This window comes from Neltuma alba, unplaced genomic scaffold, assembly GCF_004799145.2.
Source record: "Neltuma alba isolate B1F8T4 unplaced genomic scaffold, ASM479914v2 tig00012402_pilon, whole genome shotgun sequence".
NCBI lineage: Eukaryota > Viridiplantae > Streptophyta > Magnoliopsida > Fabales > Fabaceae > Neltuma > Neltuma alba.
This window is the reverse complement of record NW_021636895.1, coordinates 117,167-137,107: the sequence shown is the minus strand read 5'-3', so window position 1 is coordinate 137,107 and position 19,941 is coordinate 117,167. Positions and strand designations below refer to the sequence as shown.

The 19,941-nt window shown below is 37.8% G+C and overlaps 2 protein-coding genes across 3 annotated transcripts; both read right to left on the bottom strand.

Annotated features, from left to right (window-relative positions):
* Nucleotides 1-1,526: 1,526 nt before the first annotated feature.
* LOC114726716 (ATP-dependent helicase BRM) lies at nt 1,527-13,462 on the bottom strand. Of its 2 annotated transcripts, none has more exons than XM_028913396.1 (14): nt 12,878-13,462; nt 10,272-11,648; nt 8,829-10,124; nt 8,472-8,584; nt 8,172-8,259; nt 7,989-8,075; nt 7,680-7,772; nt 7,507-7,590; nt 7,223-7,426; nt 6,173-6,415; nt 4,534-6,105; nt 3,884-4,423; nt 3,391-3,633; nt 1,527-2,574 (listed from the first exon to the last, which is right to left on the bottom strand). In XM_028913396.1, the coding sequence occupies exons 1-14, from the start codon at nt 13,052-13,054 to the stop codon at nt 1,927-1,929; spliced, it is 6,765 nt and encodes a 2,254-aa protein (XP_028769229.1). In that variant the 5' UTR covers nt 13,055-13,462; the 3' UTR covers nt 1,527-1,926. The 2 variants fall into 2 exon arrangements, with proteins under 2 accessions (XP_028769229.1, XP_028769230.1); XM_028913397.1 differs by having other exon boundaries at nt 10,272-11,612; nt 12,878-13,461.
* Nucleotides 13,463-15,546: 2,084 nt separating this feature from the next.
* LOC114726746 (bifunctional L-3-cyanoalanine synthase/cysteine synthase 1, mitochondrial) lies at nt 15,547-19,110 on the bottom strand. The gene is made up of 10 exons (XM_028913431.1): nt 18,802-19,110; nt 18,192-18,301; nt 18,029-18,086; nt 17,501-17,764; nt 17,083-17,220; nt 16,938-16,989; nt 16,581-16,660; nt 16,426-16,485; nt 16,158-16,238; nt 15,547-15,994 (listed from the first exon to the last, which is right to left on the bottom strand). Exons 1-10 carry the CDS (start codon nt 18,979-18,981, stop codon nt 15,896-15,898), a joined length of 1,122 nt encoding a protein of 373 aa, XP_028769264.1. The 5' UTR covers nt 18,982-19,110; the 3' UTR covers nt 15,547-15,895.
* Between the last annotated feature and the right edge of the window lie 831 nt (nt 19,111-19,941).

Below are 19,941 nucleotides of genomic sequence, written 5' to 3'. Positions count from 1 at the left end.
CGCTGACTTTTTCAATGCAGTAGATAAAATCCCAACGAGAAAGATGTTTGAGATCTTAATCTTGGCCTCACGCGTGAATAAGAATTCCGGCAAGATGTTATGAGAACTTGTCCAATAAGTAGCTTGGGTGACAGAATTCCAGCAAAATTCTTCTCTTAAAACGAATTTTAAAAAAAAATTAATTTGTCAATTCCTAATTCCTGCTATCATCTTACTGAATTTCAAATAAGATCTCTATGCTTTTTTTTTTCTTATTTTTTGTAATTGGATTCTCAATTTCACTGTTAAAGACACCAGTTAAACAGTTTATAAATCTTCCTGGGGCAAAGTGTGAATGCACTCCTGATATTAAGGACGCAAACAGACAAATATTGTTTTGTATATTACAAAAAATCACAACCAATCCCTTGTTTTTTTGAATGAATTACATGTCAATCCCAATTAAAAAAATTTAGTTACCCAAAAATTAGGAAAAATTTCAAATTACTAAATCCGAAATTAGATTTGATAACAATATATTAATAATTTTTGATAAAATTGAATTTGTAAATAATAGCATATTTTTGTTGAAATTTCTTATTTAAATTTATCAATTTCAAGCTTGTTTTTGTGAAATTTTTTTAAAAATCTTAACCTCTTGTAAATATAAATTGAAGTCTGACTAGTAAATGGGAATGAAAAAATAATTAATTTTCTCATTTGGACATGATTGTAATTTTACCCTTCTTAACACGTGATGGTCCTTCCGCTAATAAGGTTACGATCAGCATCGTCGGACCATCCGGGGTCCCCTCTCTGTATTCCTCGCCGGACAGCTCTCGCTCTACTGCAATGTTGACCTTGGTCCGACGGTATACCCACATTATCTGATTCGGATCCTTCTCTCCGATCAAATGCGATGCAGCTGATGTCTCTATGTCTTCGTTGGTTTCTTTCTTCGCCCAAAATTCTGGGCACCTCCTTAAATACACACATTACGCAAATCGATTAAGGTGTTATATGCAGGGTCAGACTTCTGGGCAGCGAACAGGGGAGAAGCAGGAGGGTTCAAAGAATGGTATTATATACGAGTGTGGGAAGACGAAAGCTGCAAAATTGGTTTCGGAGTGTATCTGTTTGTGCATGCTTGTGCGCATAATCAGGCTAATGGCTTATTCAGGGTCACATCATCCCCTATTCCCATAAACCAAAGACATCTGAAACATCCATTAACGAAGGAACAACCGTTTTAACCGTGTAGAGGGGAAAAAAACTGCCAGGCCTAATTTTTAATTTTTAAAATTTGGTGAAACTAAGCACTAGAAATTTAATCTTACGTACCCCAAAAAAAAGGAATTTAATCTTAAAGTCACCATTTCACTTTTCACATCTTAACTTTTAAAATATATTATATTATATATATTTTTAATGAATGTAACATTCAAATTGAAAGACATTTTGCCTACATTAGATAACTGATTTACCTGTCACTGAACCATTAATCCAAACTGAATTTCCACAATCATAACATGGTACACTGCAACTACTTCGTCAAACGGAGTGATTTGTGCGTGATCGCATCCAATTAAAATCTCAAGTATTCCATACAGACTAATAGATCAACGTAGCAACTGAGGCGCGTGAATGGTGGCTCTCAGTCAGTCATACAGGTAAACCCCCCCCCCCAAAAAAAAAATTCCTACCAGTGCTATCATTTTTTTTTTTCAAGAAAAAGAGTTATATACAGAAGCTTCAGCTATCTGAAGAGGAAGACAATACCTGCAAGCTGCAGATGCCCAGATTAAAAATTTGGAATATTATTGCCATTTAACTCGTTGAGGTAGCTGTAAACTGCAAACGGAGGCCTACTCCTATATCAACAAATTGGACTAAACTCTTGAAGGTAAAGACCACTAATTCACTAACATTTTATTGCATTTGAGAAATCTATAGATGGCTTGGTCTCCTTTTCCCAGAATCCGTCCTCAACCGCTTCACAGGATTCGCCCAGCCGGCTGATCCACCAGATCCGTTAGGTTGTTGAGATGGCTGGCGCTTCCACCCTTGAGCTTGCTGTTGAGCTAGTCTAGCATCCTTTGAACCTGAACTTGGTCCTGGACTTCTTATAGCAGGACCAGAGCTAGGTGGTGAAACAGGACCAGCTGAGCCACCCCTAGTCTTCCCTGAGGATTTGTCCCTCTCATTTCTTCTCTTCTTACATACTACCAGTTCACCTGGATGAGTGAGTAGCGGAGAATCATCCTGCGGGATTTGCTCTCTGGCACTGTCAGAAGCTGTTCCAGTTCTTGAATCCTTAGGTGGCAGATGCACTCTGATCCTGGTGCTTTCACCACTTGGAATAAAACCCCGATGCGGTTGCTTCTGTGAAGGGCTTGAATCATTTTCAACCTCATTTATCGGCTTGTGTCTTCTGCTTTGGCCAACAGCCAATTGCCTCGGGGATGTTAGAGTACTGACAGAAGTCGGTGCAGCAAAAGAAAGTGCACTTCTTGGCCCTTGGAAGTCCATATCAGGAAATGCAACCTTCAAGATATCAAAGAAGAGATCGTGGACCTTCCTTGCTTCAGATCTAACCTGTGTGAATCATGATCACCTATGAGAACTTCATACATTCAGAAAGATAGGACTTAAGAGTGTGAAATCTAGCGGGCACAGTTATAATAAGTACTCAATCAATACCCCAAAAATATCCCAGTCTCACGATTAACATTCAATAACAATCTTCTGAAATATCAGTTATCACCATATTTGTTGTCTTTGCTCATTTAACAAAGGACTCAAAAATGAAATAAAACAGTAATCTCGTGCTTGAGTTAAATATTGAGATTCCTAAATTAACAAAGCATAAACCTGAGCAATGAACTTTACACAACCTATAAGCATCACTCTATTCAATAACATGTAAATGATGAGGTGCTGACTCCATACATAATCTCGTTATTTTATGTCGCCATCTCTTTGAATGTAAGAATTCATGAATATAGTGGATCCAATTTGAAAACAATTAGGACGGAAAATTCAAAAAGTAAGCAATATGGAATCTCAGCAGCAGGAGCAATTTGTTCATCTTTAGATTCCATTTACAATGATTTCTTAATTCATTCTTAAATTTTTGCTTTAAAAAATTGACATGCTTTCTACTAAGCGTTACGTGGGTGTCCGTCTGAAAGGCCACAAACAAGAACCTAAACACAGGTAACTGGGCCAATCATGTCGGGAGAAATCCAAAAAGAAAACCAGACAAGCTCTCAGTCATATTCCAGAACCAGCTATTTTCCATCTTCAAGAGAGAATACCATATCAATTCCGCAAGCAAGTCCACTGGCTTCTACAAGAGGCCAAAATTTAAGCAAAAAATTTTGCACGGTGACAACAGATATGGAATCTAACCTCATGTGAGAACCCATAAAAATCCATCGCACACTTCAGCATGAACTGCACATCACAAACAAGCTCCAATACTCCATTATATTCAAACCTATCAATTCGCTGATCAATCTTCTGCATGTCCAACCAGTTCCCAAATCCACCGTTGTGTCCAGAATTCTTCTTCCACAAGTCAGTAAGCAAAGGCACAATTTGATGACCTTCCTTATTTATTCTCCTTTGAAACTTGCTAATTACATTCTTGCACTGCAAGAGCACAAATATGCATGAGTCTGCGTTACATGAACAAGAAGAAAAGCTCAAATGAATTATTATGCTTATTTGATGACCCTCCTTATTTATAATGCTTATATTCTACATTATATAATGAATTATTATAAATGAAGTTCAGAGCAATCATTATATTATATATCGCTCTGATTGACAGTTCCTGTGACCAGCAGTTATGCGAATTCCTTTTATGAAGTCACAGAAGGATCTCTTTAGTGACACGTACCTTTCTCTGGACCATTTCAGACATTTTAGCACCAACAGCTGAGGACCCACTTGAATGGAAAGGCTTACCCTCCCACTTTTCTCTGAGTTGTTCACCACCATCCTCTGAAGGAGCAGAAATGCAATTCAATCTACCAGATTTAGGTGAACCATGCAATTTATTATTTACTCTCTTTGAAGGCAAGCTTCGCTTATTTTTTATCGATGATTCATTCTGATCATGCCTGGCAGCATTAAATTCTCCACGTGATTTTACATCTGGGTCAGTCCGTGATTGTGCATGATATTTATGGTCTGCTTGGACAGTCAAATGAGCCAATTCTCCACGTTGAAGAGATGCCATCTCACTGCTAGACTTTTCCTCAACCCTGTCTGTAGCATGACGGGGTCGAACACGGCGACTGCGTTTACGTTTTAATTTGGGTTGCAAAACTTGCTCATCTTCTCCTTCATCACGATCATGAATCCAACTGCCAGATTGCTGGTGATCCATGTGAGAATCACCAGACACTGCAATTTCCCCTTCTTCTAAGTCATCTGTCTGGCAAATATTGCCAGAAAAAATATAATAAAAAAATTCAGAATGAGACAGAGAAAGCCAAACACAAAAAAAAGAGTTAAAAATTCAAAAAGCAAAGCAAAGACACAAACCATCCTTTTGGAAATGGAACTTGGCCTAGAATCTAATGCAGAGAGGGAACCAAATTTCTGAGAGGAAATTGAAGGAAATACGGTCTGTGTCAATTTTTGACTGTCTGAGGACGACCCTGAGGAAGCAGCTTCATCAACCATATGACTGTTTCTCATGCTTTCTGAGGAAGGGCGAAATTCATATCCTGCATCACAAGGTGGATCCTCATCCATTTGATCTTTATTATTTGGTTGAGCTCCATCAGCACCACTATACCCATCATCTTCAAATTCCCCTATTTCCCCTTCTTCATTTGCAGAATATCCATTTCTTTCTTCAGAACTTGCTTCAGATGATTCTCCATTTTCATCTTCTAACTCTTTATAACTAGGATGATTTTTCCCCTTGGGTCGTCCTCTTCTCCTTTCAGTTCTTGCAGATGCATCAGAACCCATTTCACTGGATTCCACAGCAATAGTACCACTCAAGAAAGTGTTCTTTGAAGGTCTTTTTGATAATGCAGCAATAGTGGCATTGATTTCTTTTGTACTGGCTCTAAGCCACTTAGGCACTTGATCATACCGTGTCATCTCCTCAGTCCAAGCCAGTTCTTCATCCATTTGATCAAACAGCTCGAGTTCTTCTTCACTCCTAGCAATCATGCGATTCACCTCCTGTAGTGAGGGAACATCATGGACAGTTTCTTGGTACCTTTCCTCATCATGTAATAACGTCTCCAAAGTCATACGTCTTTCTTCATGTGTTGTTCTCTGATCAAAACGTCCAGCATTGATCACCTCATCAGCCATATCGATCTTGTATTGTTGAATATTGTTCCTAATCAGGCTCTCAATGGATCCCATATAACGATCCTTACCTGCAAGTTCATCCTCCAAATTGACAGTGCCCCCACTTCTATGTTCATCCTCTTTTTGATGGCTAGGAATTTGGTCAACAACAGCTTCCATGTAGATAACCCTGACTTCTCTAGTCTGTCCAATGCGATGAGCTCTTGCAACTGCCTGCTCCTCATTTTTTGGGTTTGGATCAGGATCATATATGATGACTGTGTCTGCAGACTGAAGGTTAAGGCCTCTCCCAGCAGCTCTAATACTAAGCAAGAAGATGAAACAGTCTGAATTTGGGCTATTAAAGTCCACTATAGCTGCTTCACGGTCTTCCAAACTAGTTGTCCCATCAATTCTTCTATAAACAAGTCGTCGCCATTGCAGGTATTCTTCTATAATGTCTAGAAGTTTTGTCATAGTACTAAACAGCAGAACTCGATGTCCAGTTCGTTGCAGTTTAATAAGGATCCTATCAAGGATCCACAATTTACCACAAGATTTCAGAAGGAAATCTTTGGAGAGGTCATGGAAGTATGGGTAATTAAGCAATGGATGATTGCAGGTCTTACGCAGCTCCATGCATCTATTATTTAAAGTTTTATACTGCTTCACCTGGTAAAGTGGATTCTTTTGAACTCTACGCTTCTCATCCTCAGGATCAAGTCGAAGGGTACCAGTGAATTTGATCCAGTCATAAATGGCACTCTGAATAGCTGACATTTTACATCGTAAAACAACAGAGACCTGCAATGCAGCATGGAGTGAGCTTATACAAAGAAGAAACAGCTCACTAAGAGTTCCACAATTTTACCTTCGGTGGAAGTGAGCCTTCAACATCTTCAACACGACGCCTAAGCATGAAAGGCTCAAGAATCTGATGGAGACGATGAATAATGATAACTTTCTTTTCAGTCTCAAGCCAATCATCCTCTACAATTTGACTAGGATCTTCCTTTTGAAAAGGTTTTGAAAACCAATCATGAAATGCTTTTCGATTATCAAAAACCTCAGGAAGAAGTAAATTTAAGAGTGACCAGAGTTCCTTCAGATCATTCTACAAAGAAAATGACAACATTTGCAAATCTGTCAAGAAAGTTACATGTATAAATTTGATTTAACACTTGAGTGTCAGCATACAGCTGGCACATACATCAATATACAAAACATAAACTCGTTTTTTAATTAAGAATTTTGTAGTCAAATCATAATGGGCTTGTTAGGGAACTTTTTTCTTGACTGTATTTTTAGACCAGCAGCATCCACGCCAGGTTGCATGCTCTTCAACTTATCTATATGCCCCATCCAGGCTGGTTACGTAACTAGTCACCACTTTAATAAGCTCTTCGAAGAATCCTCATAGACTATAAGCTAAGGTTACAAGGCTACCAGAGATCAAGTTCCTGAATTTTACTTTCAGGTTGAAAGTCAAGCAGGCTTCTGCTAAAGAAAAAGACAATATCAGCTAAGAGTGGCTTATAACTCTTTGAAACCTAGCATACCATAGATAGCACTTATTAATCTCTGTCTTCTTTAGGACCGCTTAGCATAAGCCATCAGGTTTGGCTGGCAGGCATAACATAATTGGGTTCATCATCTCTGTCCAAGTCGTGTCATATCAAGTACTTCTTATGGGTAAAACATGTTTCAGATAGTAAATCGAACATCTATTTTGTATATGTTTAAATGCAAATATCATCAAGTTAAGTGTTCACATGCAGACCTCTGATATAGGAGTCAACAACAACAATGATGATGATAATAATAATGTGAAAGAATGACCAAAAGAAGCAGAATCTGTAGGACATAATAGACAACTGAAGTCTTCGTGATATAGTCAAATGGTAGACAAATCAAATCTGACCTGCAGTGGCGTTCCTGTCAGAAGAAGACGTCTCTGACAACGGTATCTATCAAGATCGCGGGCTAGAACTGAATCCCTATCCTTCATTCTTTGTGCTTCATCAATTATGATATACTTCCAATCAAGTTTTGACAATTTGGACCGGTCATACATGATGAACTCATAAGTTGTCACAAGGACATTAAATTTCATGGCAGAAACCTCCTACATATATAGCAGGAACAGATCAGCAAGAGTAATAATAAAATACCCTCATACATTGAGTAAAAAGGATAGCCACTTACTTGAGAAAATAATTTTGATCGTTGGTCCTTCGCTCCAACATAAAAAATGCAAGAGGCAGAGGGTAACCAATTATACAACTCACTCTGGATAATGAACACAGTTTCTCATGTTAAGAAACACAATTACAAATATAAGGAAATTTTTTCAAATAGACAATAGTGTGCAAGCTCACCTTCCAGTTAACCAGAACTGCGTTGGGAACAATTATAAGATGCGGGCCATAATTTCCTTTGAATTCCATCAAGTAGGCAATCAAGGCCATGACCTAGAGAGATGAAAATGCTTTAATAGTAGCTACAGACAAGAGTTGCCACAAAAATATGATATGGTACGCTGAAAAGACAAGTAGGGTATAATTGTCCCATAGAAATGTCCTAAGTAAGAAATAAAATCAATTATAAGGGAGATGTCAATAAGCTTCAGAAAACATAGAAGTGTCCTTCCCATAATAAGCAAGGGCACAGCAAGGCATAACAATAACCTGCACAGTTTTACCAAGACCCATCTCATCTGCTAAAATTCCATTTAACTTGTTGTTATACAATGAAAGCATCCACTGCAAGCCAACCTTCAGAAATAGCATGTCAGAGAATTAAAAACTCAGTCCTGAACACCATAAAGCAGTCAGTTATGGAATAAAACTTAATCAAATGCAGCAACCTACAAGCTGATAGTCTCTCAAGGTTCCAGCTCGTAACATAGATGGCTGCCTTATGACCTTCTCATTCACCGCATGAGCAAGGCTGTAATACCTGGTAATGACCAAATAATAGTTACTACCAGCAGATGCGCTCTTCCATGGAATCACTTTCAGATAAACAACATGGTAGCTTCAAGATAAAAATAACAAAGCATATTTGCTTGAACTTATGAGCCAACACGTAATGCCATCGATCCGCCCTCTAATTTTTTAATCTCCAGACTTGATACTGTATTTATTTGAAATAGATGACCAATAACTCACTTGCTGACAGATGAACTGTCTTTAGGAGCATTCATCTCCATAAAACGATTTCTAATCATCACTTCCTCCCCAGCACAAGCTGCAGCTGCTCTGACTTCTTCTTCAGAGAGACCCTTTAGTCAGAAACCAGACAACAAATGAGCGATAATAAATAATCCAAGGGGTTGAGTTTCGAGAAGAAAAGGCTCAAATAGCATTAGCTAGAAAACATCAAACAAGCAAAAAAAAAAAACTCAAAAATTGATTTTTTTGGGGGGGGGGGAGAGACATTTTCCTAGATCCTAGGAGTGCGTGTGGGTGGGTTTTTTTTTTTTTTTTTTGGGGGGGGGGGTTGGGGGTGGGATTATTTAAGCATGCCTGCAATCGTGCTGCAGCTGCAGCAGCTCTTGCTGCCTCCTCCACTTCCTGCTGACTTTTCGCAGCTGTTATTTTACTTCCCAGCTTTTGTAGATAATCCTCAGTCTGTGTTAAGAAGGAAGAAAGCACAGCATATCTCTCTGAAGCATCGCCGGGGATGCTAGTCTGCTGCTCTAGCAACATCTCCCTGTATCTGTCAACATCATTATTTTTCAAGGCTTCCATCCTTTTGTTCCTATCATCATCTTTACGCTTTGAGAATTCCCTCAACATTCTCTCATGATATTTGCCCACACCTCTGTTGCGGGCAATTCGAGCATCACGAACAGCCCAATGTGCCTCAAGAAGCTTCTTACGCCACTGGAATATAGATTTGAGTTGTTTCTCCCGTATAGCTCTTTGAGAGGCTTGCACTTGTCTAGCCAGTTCAATACGCTGACGCTCACACAGTCTAACAAACTTACGATATGGTCTATCTGGCATTGCCATTATCTCTTGTTGCTGCTGATCAATCTCATCCCTCAGTCGTGCCTGAAGACCTAAAAAACGAAGCTTTTTCTCTTCAATTTGCAGTCTCAAAACAAGATCTGGCCTAATTCTTTTTCTCTCCAAGTTCACTGCCAGTAAACCTTCAATCTTTTTTAAATTTTCCGCCCTTCTCTTTGTAAGTACTTCCATGCCTTCTTCATAAAGAAGATCTTTGACATCATAGGCTAGAGACAAGTTATTGTTGTTCACCACCATAGATGACCCAAATGAGTCAGGTTTCCTAGTGAAAAAAGGGAAATCAAAAAGGGGTCCATGATACTTTCTTGTGGATGCCATATCTTTTGATTGGGTAACAGAGTTAGTTTGTACAGGTTTCTTAAGTTGAACTGAGTCATGTGGTATGATAGCCTTTCCCCTATCTAGAGGCATCTCAGTTCTAACAGGAGTTCTGTTAATCCCGCGATCATTCTCCTGGTCTGACTTTATTGATTGCTGCTCTTCTTTTCCAACAGAAGCAGCCTCCTTAGCCACAACTGGCATAGCTTGCATATGAACTGTTGGAGCAGTGGATTTCTCATCTCTGGAAGAGACTTCCTGCTTTGAGGAACTCTGTTCGTTTATTGCAGGGACAGATTGAATATCCTTTGTTTTGGACTCAATGTGCCTTGGGTGTTCTACCATGGTATTGCCAGAAGATTTTTCTATATTCTGTCCTCCAGCAGGATGGATTGCCTGCTGTAATTGCAACTCAAGAGGCAGCGGAACAATAGCCTGAAGAAGTTCTTGCGGAAGTGCACCTTCTCCTTTCTATATAAAAAATAATAATTAAAAATTTCAGCAAAAACAATGTCCATAAAAATTAGAAATAGTACATATTCTCTAGGAATATATTCACATAACATGCAAATAGAATACCAAGATACAATAGAGTAAGAAAGGAAGCTTAAATTTAACCTTCAGCCTCCTGAATGCTAATATCTGTGCTTTAAGTACATGCAACTGCTGTTTGGTAAATCCAGGTCGTTGCTGAGGTATCTGAGTTGGTGGCCCAAGGAGTTTGACATGATTTCCAGAAGTCCCTTCATTTGCAGAACCAGTAGTCTGAGCAGAAGATTGGTTTAATTGCCGCATGGGCTTAACTTGTGGTGAATCTGGTCCTGGTAGTAATTTTTTCGCATTCAAAGGATGATCTGCAACATGATTCATGTTAGCAGAAAACTGTTGGGGATGCATAGGAGGCAATCCATTTCCAACAGCAACAGGCTGCCTCAGAGATGCTTGAGACTCTCTGCCATGTATGTTAATTTGTTGCACTGCCATGTCACTGCCGCTACTGGCTGTACCAGCATTGGTCGGTGGAACAAAGTGGCTGGGGGGAACTGTCTGCCTGGCTTTTGCACATTCAGACTGCCCAGACAAGTCACTCGACGAACTAGCATGTGTTGGGTTCTCCATGGGAGAAGCGACTTGCTGTTTTGAAACAGAGACAGGTGATGACTGAGGAGCAACATTATTCTCATTTGGCTTTTGTTGTGAAACCATCTTTGACTGCATCATAGGAATGAGTTGTGCCATTAAGTTAGCATTTGCAGGATGTGATAGATCAATGTTACGTTCATGTGCCCATGCCTGCATAGCATGTAGTTGAGCAGATACTGCCATCTGGTTGTTCACAACATTTTGGATGCCTTGAGTAGCTGTTGGTACTTGCATGGGTCTTGTCATATTTCCAGGCATTATATGCCCAATGGATGGTCCCTGGGTTGAAGACTTTCCCTCACTCTTGTGATCCGTTGCTTGATGCTGGCCTTGATCAATCTGCTTTTCCGCACGAGAGAATTGTTCAGATGAACTCCTAGGAGTCGAAGATGAACTCCTAGGAGTCGAGCATTGTGTTTGATTAACTGCCTGCGAGGGAATTAGTTCCTGCATTTTCAAGTTTCCCATACGCATTTCTTGGTCCTTTACTGTTGGAGAGCCCAGCATTCCCATTTTAGTTTGCTGCTGTGATTGCATTGCCAAAGCAGACTTTTGTTGAGCAGCCTGCAGAGCGTATTGAAGGTATGCTTGATGGACAGGATTAGGCATTTGTTGCTCCATGCCTAGACCCCTGATGTGGGCCTCCTGACTGGAACCATGCTGAGTGAAATCAATCGATTTCCGTGATTGCTGGGACAGTTGTCCCGGAGTGGGAGATGAGAAATTATTAGCACCATACACCCCTGGAAGCCCTGCTTGATATGCTAAAAATGTTTCATTCCCTTCAGGTTGTCTAAGTAGTTGCTGTTGCAATGACTGCATAAGGACATAGTTTGAATAGAAGTCATCATTCTGTAACATCAATTACTATGGGATAAGTTTGACAAAAACCAAAACAGATACTATCACCCAAAAGAATATCAATATTTGCAATAAGATGCAACTGAAAATACCATTGACATCAGCACCCAGAAATTTTATAAATTCATGTCTTAGTACAGCAAAGCCAATGGCACCCAAGCAGTTAGACCCTAAATTTGAATCAAGACCTTAGAAAAATAAAGAAAATTCAACTGAGACTTATAATGGCTACCACTAAATCAGTAAAAAGGAGGGGGAAGGGGAAGAGGGGAGGAATATCCTCGACTAAAGTAACATAACCATGAAAGCAGAAATAAGACACTGAAAATGACAGATTTTCCATTAAACGATACTAGCACATAATCGATCACATATTGATTACCGTTATATCTTGAGAGGAAGTCAATATGATGATTATTTTCCGATCTAAGATTACAAAAGATAGAAAACTGGCAGTTTGCAGGGAACTAATGATTTTAATGTAGATAACAGACAGTGAAAAACGTCAGGAACAGTTAGAGCTAAAACTAACAACATGCAGAAAATGATGAAACAATACTTTTAGCAAGTGTCAACTGGAGCTTGTCTGGTTATACTGCACAGCTAATCAACATGTTCAAAGTCCAATAAATAGTTCTTGAAGAGAGAGGAAACACCCAAAAAGATTGCAGAAAAGAAACGACATGTGCAGAATAGTGTTAATTTGCTTATAATTTAACATCGCATATGAACAGGAAATAAATGCAGGACAAATAAGAAAAATATTCAAAGCTTACAGCACAATTTATAACATTGGATTTAAGGCAAGTTAACTAAAATTAACAATGTTAGCACTTCGTTCCACCCAAGCGGTTCCAGGTTCAATGCTCCCATCAGTTTCCAAATTTAACTTATTTCAGATATCTCTAGTTTGACTCCCTGATTATCAGAAAATTATCGGTTTAAAGAATTCACAAACCTGACCGATTAACTGTACTTCCTAATGCATCTGGCAAAAACAGGAAGAAAAGAAAAAAAGTGCACTTCCACTGTCACTAAACACCCAGACCGCAAATTTCAGCAACCACCCCAATAACACATTCCCAAATTGAAAAAACCAATGGGCGTTAGACACGATCAAACCCCATTGATAGTACAACTGAGAAACAACTTGCAAAAACTTCAGAGTACGTTTTTTACAAAATTATAATAGAAATTGAGCTCAACCCCGAAATACACACCTGCCTAGAACCAATCTGCTGGTGTTGCGGCTGCTGCAACGAGTCTAACCCCAAGTGCGAAGTTGACACTGCCGAAGATGAAGAGGATTGGGAAGCAGCTGACGATGCGGCGCGCCCTGCCGGCCCCACTCCCGGGTTCCGGCCGGGTCCACCACTACCCGGACCAGTAGATTGCATGCAATTAGCCAAGAATTCAAGGGGACAAATCCCAAGCTGCCAACTCAAATCAACGTCGGCAAAAATTACAATTAATTCAACCCAGAAAGAAAATTTCGAAATCACTCCGAAAAAATTCAAGACAGCAGCATTGTTTCCCTCCGATCCCAACGTTCAAAATCTATCGACGACATTTTTCCCTCTATCCACAGTGTCCTCTCTAGCTGCAGTTGCTGCCAATTTTCTCTCTGTAAAAGCCGCAACCTTGGGAACATTGGACGATAGATCATCCAGAGCTTAGGCCCCAGAGGAGCGAACTTGACGGAATCGGTGATTCCACTGCGGGGAACGGACGAGATTTTGCAATTTCCAGTCAAACCCTACGATTTTTTTTTCCTTTTTATTTTTCTTTTAAAAAAATGGTGTTTGTTTGCTCAAGTTGACAAGGAAGGCTCAGCGTCTATGCCTTTATGCCAAAATAAGGAAGGGGCGCTGCCGTGAGAGTTTTGCAAAATTTATCATTTATCAATTCATTTCACGGTAACACAGACGCGTCTCTAACTCGTGTGAGGAATCAATGCGAATCTCTACTTGTGTGAATATTTGGCCTCTCTTTGTCTCTTATTCGGGTGAAAAATAGGAAGAATTATGGTGACACAAGAAAAGGAGAATTATAATAAAATAACAAGAAAAAAAATAATTACTAAAAAATCTTAATAACAACCTATAATAATAAGTTTTAGAGTAAAAAATAATACTCCTCCGATTCTAAATATAAAACCCACTTATAGTGTAACCGGAAGAGTAACTTATTTTATAGTTATTTTTTGTACTTGAGACCTTATTGTAATTTTTTTCATAAAGTATTCATCAACAACAAGTCTATGTTACTAATTTATTATTGAAACGTTTTAATAATTATATTTCGTGAAAAATAAAACGTTTGGATGCTCTGCTCATTCATTTCTGTCATCATTTTCATTCTGACTTGGGATGAGTTTTATTTAAGCAAAGGGCTAAAAGCTCAGGCTTAGGAAGTGCCTTTATTTCTGTGAATATTTAATATGTATTTAATTTATACTCTTTTCGAGTTTTTCCATGAAAATGTATTAAATTAAGTATGAATTAATCGAACAATAATTGCGTACGAGAGGCCATTGAAAAAATTAAGGTCATATTTGGAGCCATATTTAGTATGCTTTTTGACTTTCACTGGTATGAATTATGACTGCTAGTACTCCTTTTCTGCCATAAATATAGGAACGTTTTGAAGATTTTGGTTTGACATCTACCTCTTGCCTACTATATTAGTATATTTTTTTCTAGTAATGTTGTAATTAATGTTTCATTTTTCAGTCAATCCGGCGGATTAAATATGGTGATTAACTGTACGGTATTCCAAGAAAAGGATCACAAATTTTCAACATATTAATTATAATCCTTACAAAGTAGGTAAAATGATCATATATTTAATAACAAAGAAAACATATTAAATAATTGAGGATTTGACATACTTGATATGAAAAACTTAAGTATTGTCCTAAATATACATCCTGTGAATATTAAGCAAAAACTAATTTCTTTATATATTAAGGGTAAAGGGTAAATTCCTTCTACCTAAGTTATTAATTCACACCTCCATTGGGCTAAGATATTTTGGTCATTGGCTTGTCTTTCTTTTATTTGTTCACTATTTTTATTCCAGCGAAAATATAAATTAAAAAAAATGATATTTTTCGCATCTATCACGCCAGCCAAAGACTTGTGATAAAAAGTTAATTTGATAAATGTGCCACCATAACTGGATGGCCAGGGGATTTTCTTGTAAGCCGAAACGTAAATGCGTGATCACCGCGGTTGACTTCTTGCATGTCGTAACTTCTATGATACTAAAAAATTTCAATTGCAGGTCCAAAAAAAAAATTCAACTGAGGTCAATTCCTTTTTTCTTTTTTTGGGGTGAAACAATTGACCAAAAAAAATCTGATCTCTGACTTTTAATGGGATTTTTTTGGTGCGAATTTCATTTGAATAAGTTCATGCAATATATTAAAAAAAATATATACATATTTTTCTTTTTTTATAACGCACTCCCATGCCTTGTTTAAAATTGAAGGACGATTGTGCAATTTTGCTTATTTTAGTTTTTCTTATTATTTTAGATGGCATTTAATATGCTTGCTCTTTTAAAAAAAATTAAGGGAAAACCATATTGAAGGTACCTATACTTCCTCTCAATTTTTAATTTGGTACCTATGTGTTTTTTTCCTTTTAATTAAACATTTAATTTTATCTTTTTAGCAACATTAGCTCTTATAACTTTGTTCTATTAATATTTTTAGTCTCTACATAAAGATTAATGATGTTAATAGAGTAAAATTAAAGATTTAGTTAAGAACAAAAAACACATAGGTATCAAATTGAAAATTAAAAAAAAATATAAGTACCTTCAATATGGTTTTTTCAAAAATTAATTATGAAAAGCTCGTTCTACTCCACAAAAACGCCTGTACTTTAAATATCAAATAATATTATTATTAGGGTTTTAAATATCAAGTACAGAATAATGCTGTCTCATCTTTTTGGGTTTTCTTTTCTATGACAAACTTGAAATTGACATTTACATAAGACACATTCTTCAGAAAAAAGAGGATTGAACTCCTTGAACCATCAGACCTTTATGGTGCAAACAAGCCACAACATTTGCAAGTAAAAAGAAAAAGGGAGAGACAAGAATATAGCGATCTGCGTTATGAATAGCTGACGAATTCTGCAACTACAGGACTGTGACAGAGGAATGCTGTGATCCATGCAACTCCCACAGTAAGTCTTTCTGGTTGTTTCAGAGCATTCGCTTCTGAATCAATCCACTGCCACTGGTTGCATGTTTTCGGCCTCTTTCCGAAGTTCTTGGAACAGGACAGATGACAGATACCGCTCCCCAAAACTCGGATGAACCGTCTGAGATTCAAGTTATCATTCATTATCACGAAAATTAGCAACAAGTCTATGATGCAGAAAAAATGTGCAGATAATTGCAGAGTTTTCTAATCATTGATGTCAAGAATCACAATGCAACTCATCAAATCATCTAGATTTAGGCTAAAATATAAACGTTTCTTACCACAATCAGTTTTCCCTTGTTCTCCGGCAACCTTGCCAATCTTAGAGCTGCAACTGTATTAGCTCCGGATGATATCCCTACCTGTAAAACCAAACAAGAAAAGGAAATACGAATGCAGCTTCAGACATTCTGAATGCAAAGGCAAGAAATATAAACACTTAAAAAAGCATCAATAGGGACATTGCATTATGTGTGTCTAGTGCCAGTGTACAATATGTGTTAGATTAAGGTGCTGTTTATTTTTCCAAGTGCTAGAGGAGTGGATTACCATGAGTCCTTCCTTCAAGGCCAACTCTCTGGCCATGTTAACTGCATCATCACTGCTAACCTGCAAGATAAGAGTCACAGGTCATGTTTGCGAAGAGAAGAGGGAAAAGATCAAGCTAACTCCGCCTAGGATGAAGTTAAATTCTCAGCACTTACCTCAAGAACTTTCTCCATTATATCCATGTCCAATATGTCTGGTTTGAAACCAACCCCATTGCCAGTAATATCATGAGGACCTATTTCATTTGACGATATCAGAGTTTTAACCTCTTGTAAAAGATGCCAGATTTCAGTCTCACTCAATTACGCAGACATGATTACATTTTTACTCCTAAGGGCTTGGTGGCAGGCAATATACACAAGGAATTCCTCACCTTTAGCATGTTCGTGATAAAGTTCAGACTTCAGAGTGATGAAAAATAGATTTCAATAAAAGCCAAAAGGAAATATATACATTCTTCTCTACAACTTATTTTTCTTGAAAAGAAAAGGCAGCAAAAGCATGAACTTTACCAGGTTTACCACCATTGAGAACATTACTCTCAGCAGGCTCCACTCCATATATCTAATGGAATTGGAAAGATTTCATTTACAATCAGTATGCCTAAAAAAAAAATTGCTCAATATTCATGATTTAACAGTGGTCAGGGCACTTTACCTTAACATTGGGATTTTTAGATTTAAGGTATTGCCCAACTCCAGAAACTGTTCCACCACTACCTATTCCCATGACAAATATGTCTACTTGTCCATTTGTGTCCTCCCAAATCTCTGGACCCGTTGTTTCAAAATGCACCTGCAATTCATTTTGAACTATTTTACTTAAACAATTGGCCTAAACATACTTTTCATCCCTTAATTTTCCAATCAAAACATGACAAGGGGATGGAATTTTTTTTCAAGCTCAACACCACAAGATTATATATTTTTCAAGGAGAGTTTGAACACCAAACCTTCACCTACAGCCCACCCTTAACACCTACTTTTTTTTCCTTTCTTTTCTTTTTCTTGGATACTCTGGTACTCACATGACTCTCAACTTCTCTAAAAAACTTCAAATGGGATCATTCACATGCCTGAGTATTAGCTGGGTTGGAGAATTGTTGAAGCATGAAAGCATTTGGTGTGGATTCAAGAAGTTCATATGCCTTCTTAATCGTTCCTCCCATTCCCTTGGTTGGATCAGTGAGGATCAACTCAGCCCCAAACGCTCTCATGGTCACCCTTCTTTCCAAGCTTGTGTAGGAAGGCATGGTAAGTACCATCTTATAGCCTTTCATGGCTGCAATAAATGCCATACTTATCCCCATATTGCCTGATGTTGGCTCTATCAGAGTTGTCTGCAGCAAAAAATTATAGCAACTATTAGCATATCTACCCATGAAATACACATATAACAGAAAATGAGCATGTTTGGAAAGTCCTGCAAAATTTGAACTTCTCTTCTTCCTCTTCTTCTTCTTTTTTTTTTTTTAAAACCATTTAGCATTGAAGCAATTCATTGGCCGGCAGATCCACACTAAAAGCACTATTCTTTGCTTCTGCAGTAGCGTGGTCAAACAGGTACTCAATAGGGTTTGGAATTGAGTCAACTAAGAACCAACCTTCCCAGGAGATATCAGGTTCTTTTTTTCCGCGTCATTGATCATAGCCATTGCAGGTCTGGCAAATAAAGAGATAATACCTCCGTGAAGTTAGTTTCTGATATTAAGGTTAATAGATGCATAATAGAATCTCAAATAGGTCTACGACAGAAATAGGATAGACCTGTCTTTGATGCTAGCAGTGGGCTGCATCATCTCTTGCTTTACAGCAATATAAGCTCCACATCCTTCAGTGACTTTGTTAAGATAAACAAGTGGTGTTCTTCCAACCAGCTGAAAGAGGAAACTTTTATTTCAGATTTTTAAGATCAATTGTATAAAATCCTCGAGTACACAACGGTAAAATCGACACATAGCTCTGCAAAAAGACTTCTGTCTCTAAGTTTTGCCGATAGGAAAGAAATCTACGTCAAGCCGTTTAAAAATAATTATCTTAAAAAGGGAAGTGTATTTAAATCACACTTTAAAGACGAAATTTAAAAAAAAAATCCCCTTTTAAGATAAAATTAAACAATTCGTTCGCAGTGAAATAATCGTTCACCACTGTAGCTGAAAGTGAAAGCCAAAATTCAGCATAGTGGTGAATCGTGTAGGTAGGTGCCATTATTTCCATTCGTTTAACAAAAAATCTTTGTAATGGGGTCCAGCTAATACATGGAAGCCAGCCCAAAAACTGTGACTGTAGTGGAACTTCTGAAGATTGAAAGCTTTCAAGGGCATAAAAATTTGCAGGGAAATGCAGAAAAAGAGGGAGATAGAAGGATGAATATTACTTGGGAAACATGTTTCTTAATGTTGGTGGCAGGAAGATCCTTGGGCAGATCTCTGATCTTCTGGACAAGAGAAGGAGAATCAATGATGGGTTCGGTGGAGAAGAGTCTGCTGAACACAGAGTAATCGGAGTGAGCAGAAAGGGAAGGCCTTTTCCTGAGGAAAGTCCTAAGAGCAGCCATTAATGGAGGAGGAGCTAAGCTTCACTCTGAGAGCTTGCAACCGGGGGAAAACTGAAACGCGAAAATAATATAATAAGGGAATGAGATGACTGATTAAGGAGGCTCGTTTATTTATAAGGCTCTCGTGAAACGAATCTCGAGGTTCATCCATGTATAATGATTCGATCTTATATTTTTGTGCGCCCTTGGATTTTCATTTTTGTCGCTTGACGCCTTTTATGCGCTTTGGACTCGACTTGGAATGCAAAAGCCGCCCCACTTTCGACGGCTAAACGTTCTTCTAATATTCTTTTTCGTTTCTTTTTGGTTTTTTTTTTCTGGTTTCTTTTTCCAAATCCACCCAATTTTAATCAGATAGACACCTCATAACAGGATGGAATCCTTCTTAGAGAGGGCCCATGAGTATACTTCCTCTATTCTTAATTATAATTATAAAATCTAATTTTTTTAAATAGATTTATCTCTTTTTATAAGATCCTTTTGAGTTTGTCTAAATAGTTAATACAGTATTATCTGTTTTATCCCTAATTTAATGTATTTAATATATTTTTTCTCTATTTATCTCACTATTACTCTTTCATATTCATTTATTTATGGATATATTTAGAAAAAAATGTATTTTTTACATATTAATTGTCTTTAACTAATTTTAACTATTTTTTAAACCACATAATTTAGTTAAAAGATTTATAATAAAAAAGAACAGTATAAACAATTTTTCTTGCCGGCAGAAATCAGTAAAACCACGTGGGTACATCTCATGATTCTTTTTACATGTAACGTCCAATTCACAAAAATGAAATTAAACGTGAAATAATAAGTTTCTAATGCGATTTAACCAGCCACCGTAATCGACCGGCCGGACTTTTAACTTCGTAACCCAATTGACTACTTCTTACATCACTCCGGTCCAACTAGCCACCATATTCATCTTTTGATGAGTTGATTTGAATTACTTGT

What these genes read in the sequence shown, in the direction of transcription:
- LOC114726716 (XM_028913396.1), bottom strand. Translation starts at nt 13,054, where the DNA reads ATGCAATCTACTGGTCCGGGTAGTGGTGGACCCGGCCGGAACCCGGGA. An exon ending in AGCAGATTGGTTCTAGGCAG is followed by an intron (nt 11,649 to 12,877) that starts GTGTGTATTTCG and finishes TTGATGTTACAG; the next exon opens with AATGATGACTTCTATTCAAA. An exon ending in GACAGTTCATCTGTCAGCAA is followed by an intron (nt 8,260 to 8,471) that starts GTGAGTTATTGG and finishes GGTCATTACCAG; the next exon opens with GTATTACAGCCTTGCTCATG.
- LOC114726746 (XM_028913431.1), bottom strand. Translation starts at nt 18,981, where the DNA reads ATGGCTGCTCTTAGGACTTTCCTCAGGAAAAGGCCTTCCCTTTCTGCT. An exon ending in TTAAGAAACATGTTTCCCAA is followed by an intron (nt 18,302 to 18,801) that starts GTAATATTCATC and finishes TTCCTCTTTCAG; the next exon opens with CTGGTTGGAAGAACACCACT. An exon ending in CCTTGAAGGAAGGACTCATG is followed by an intron (nt 16,239 to 16,425) that starts GTAATCCACTCC and finishes TTGGTTTTACAG; the next exon opens with GTAGGGATATCATCCGGAGC.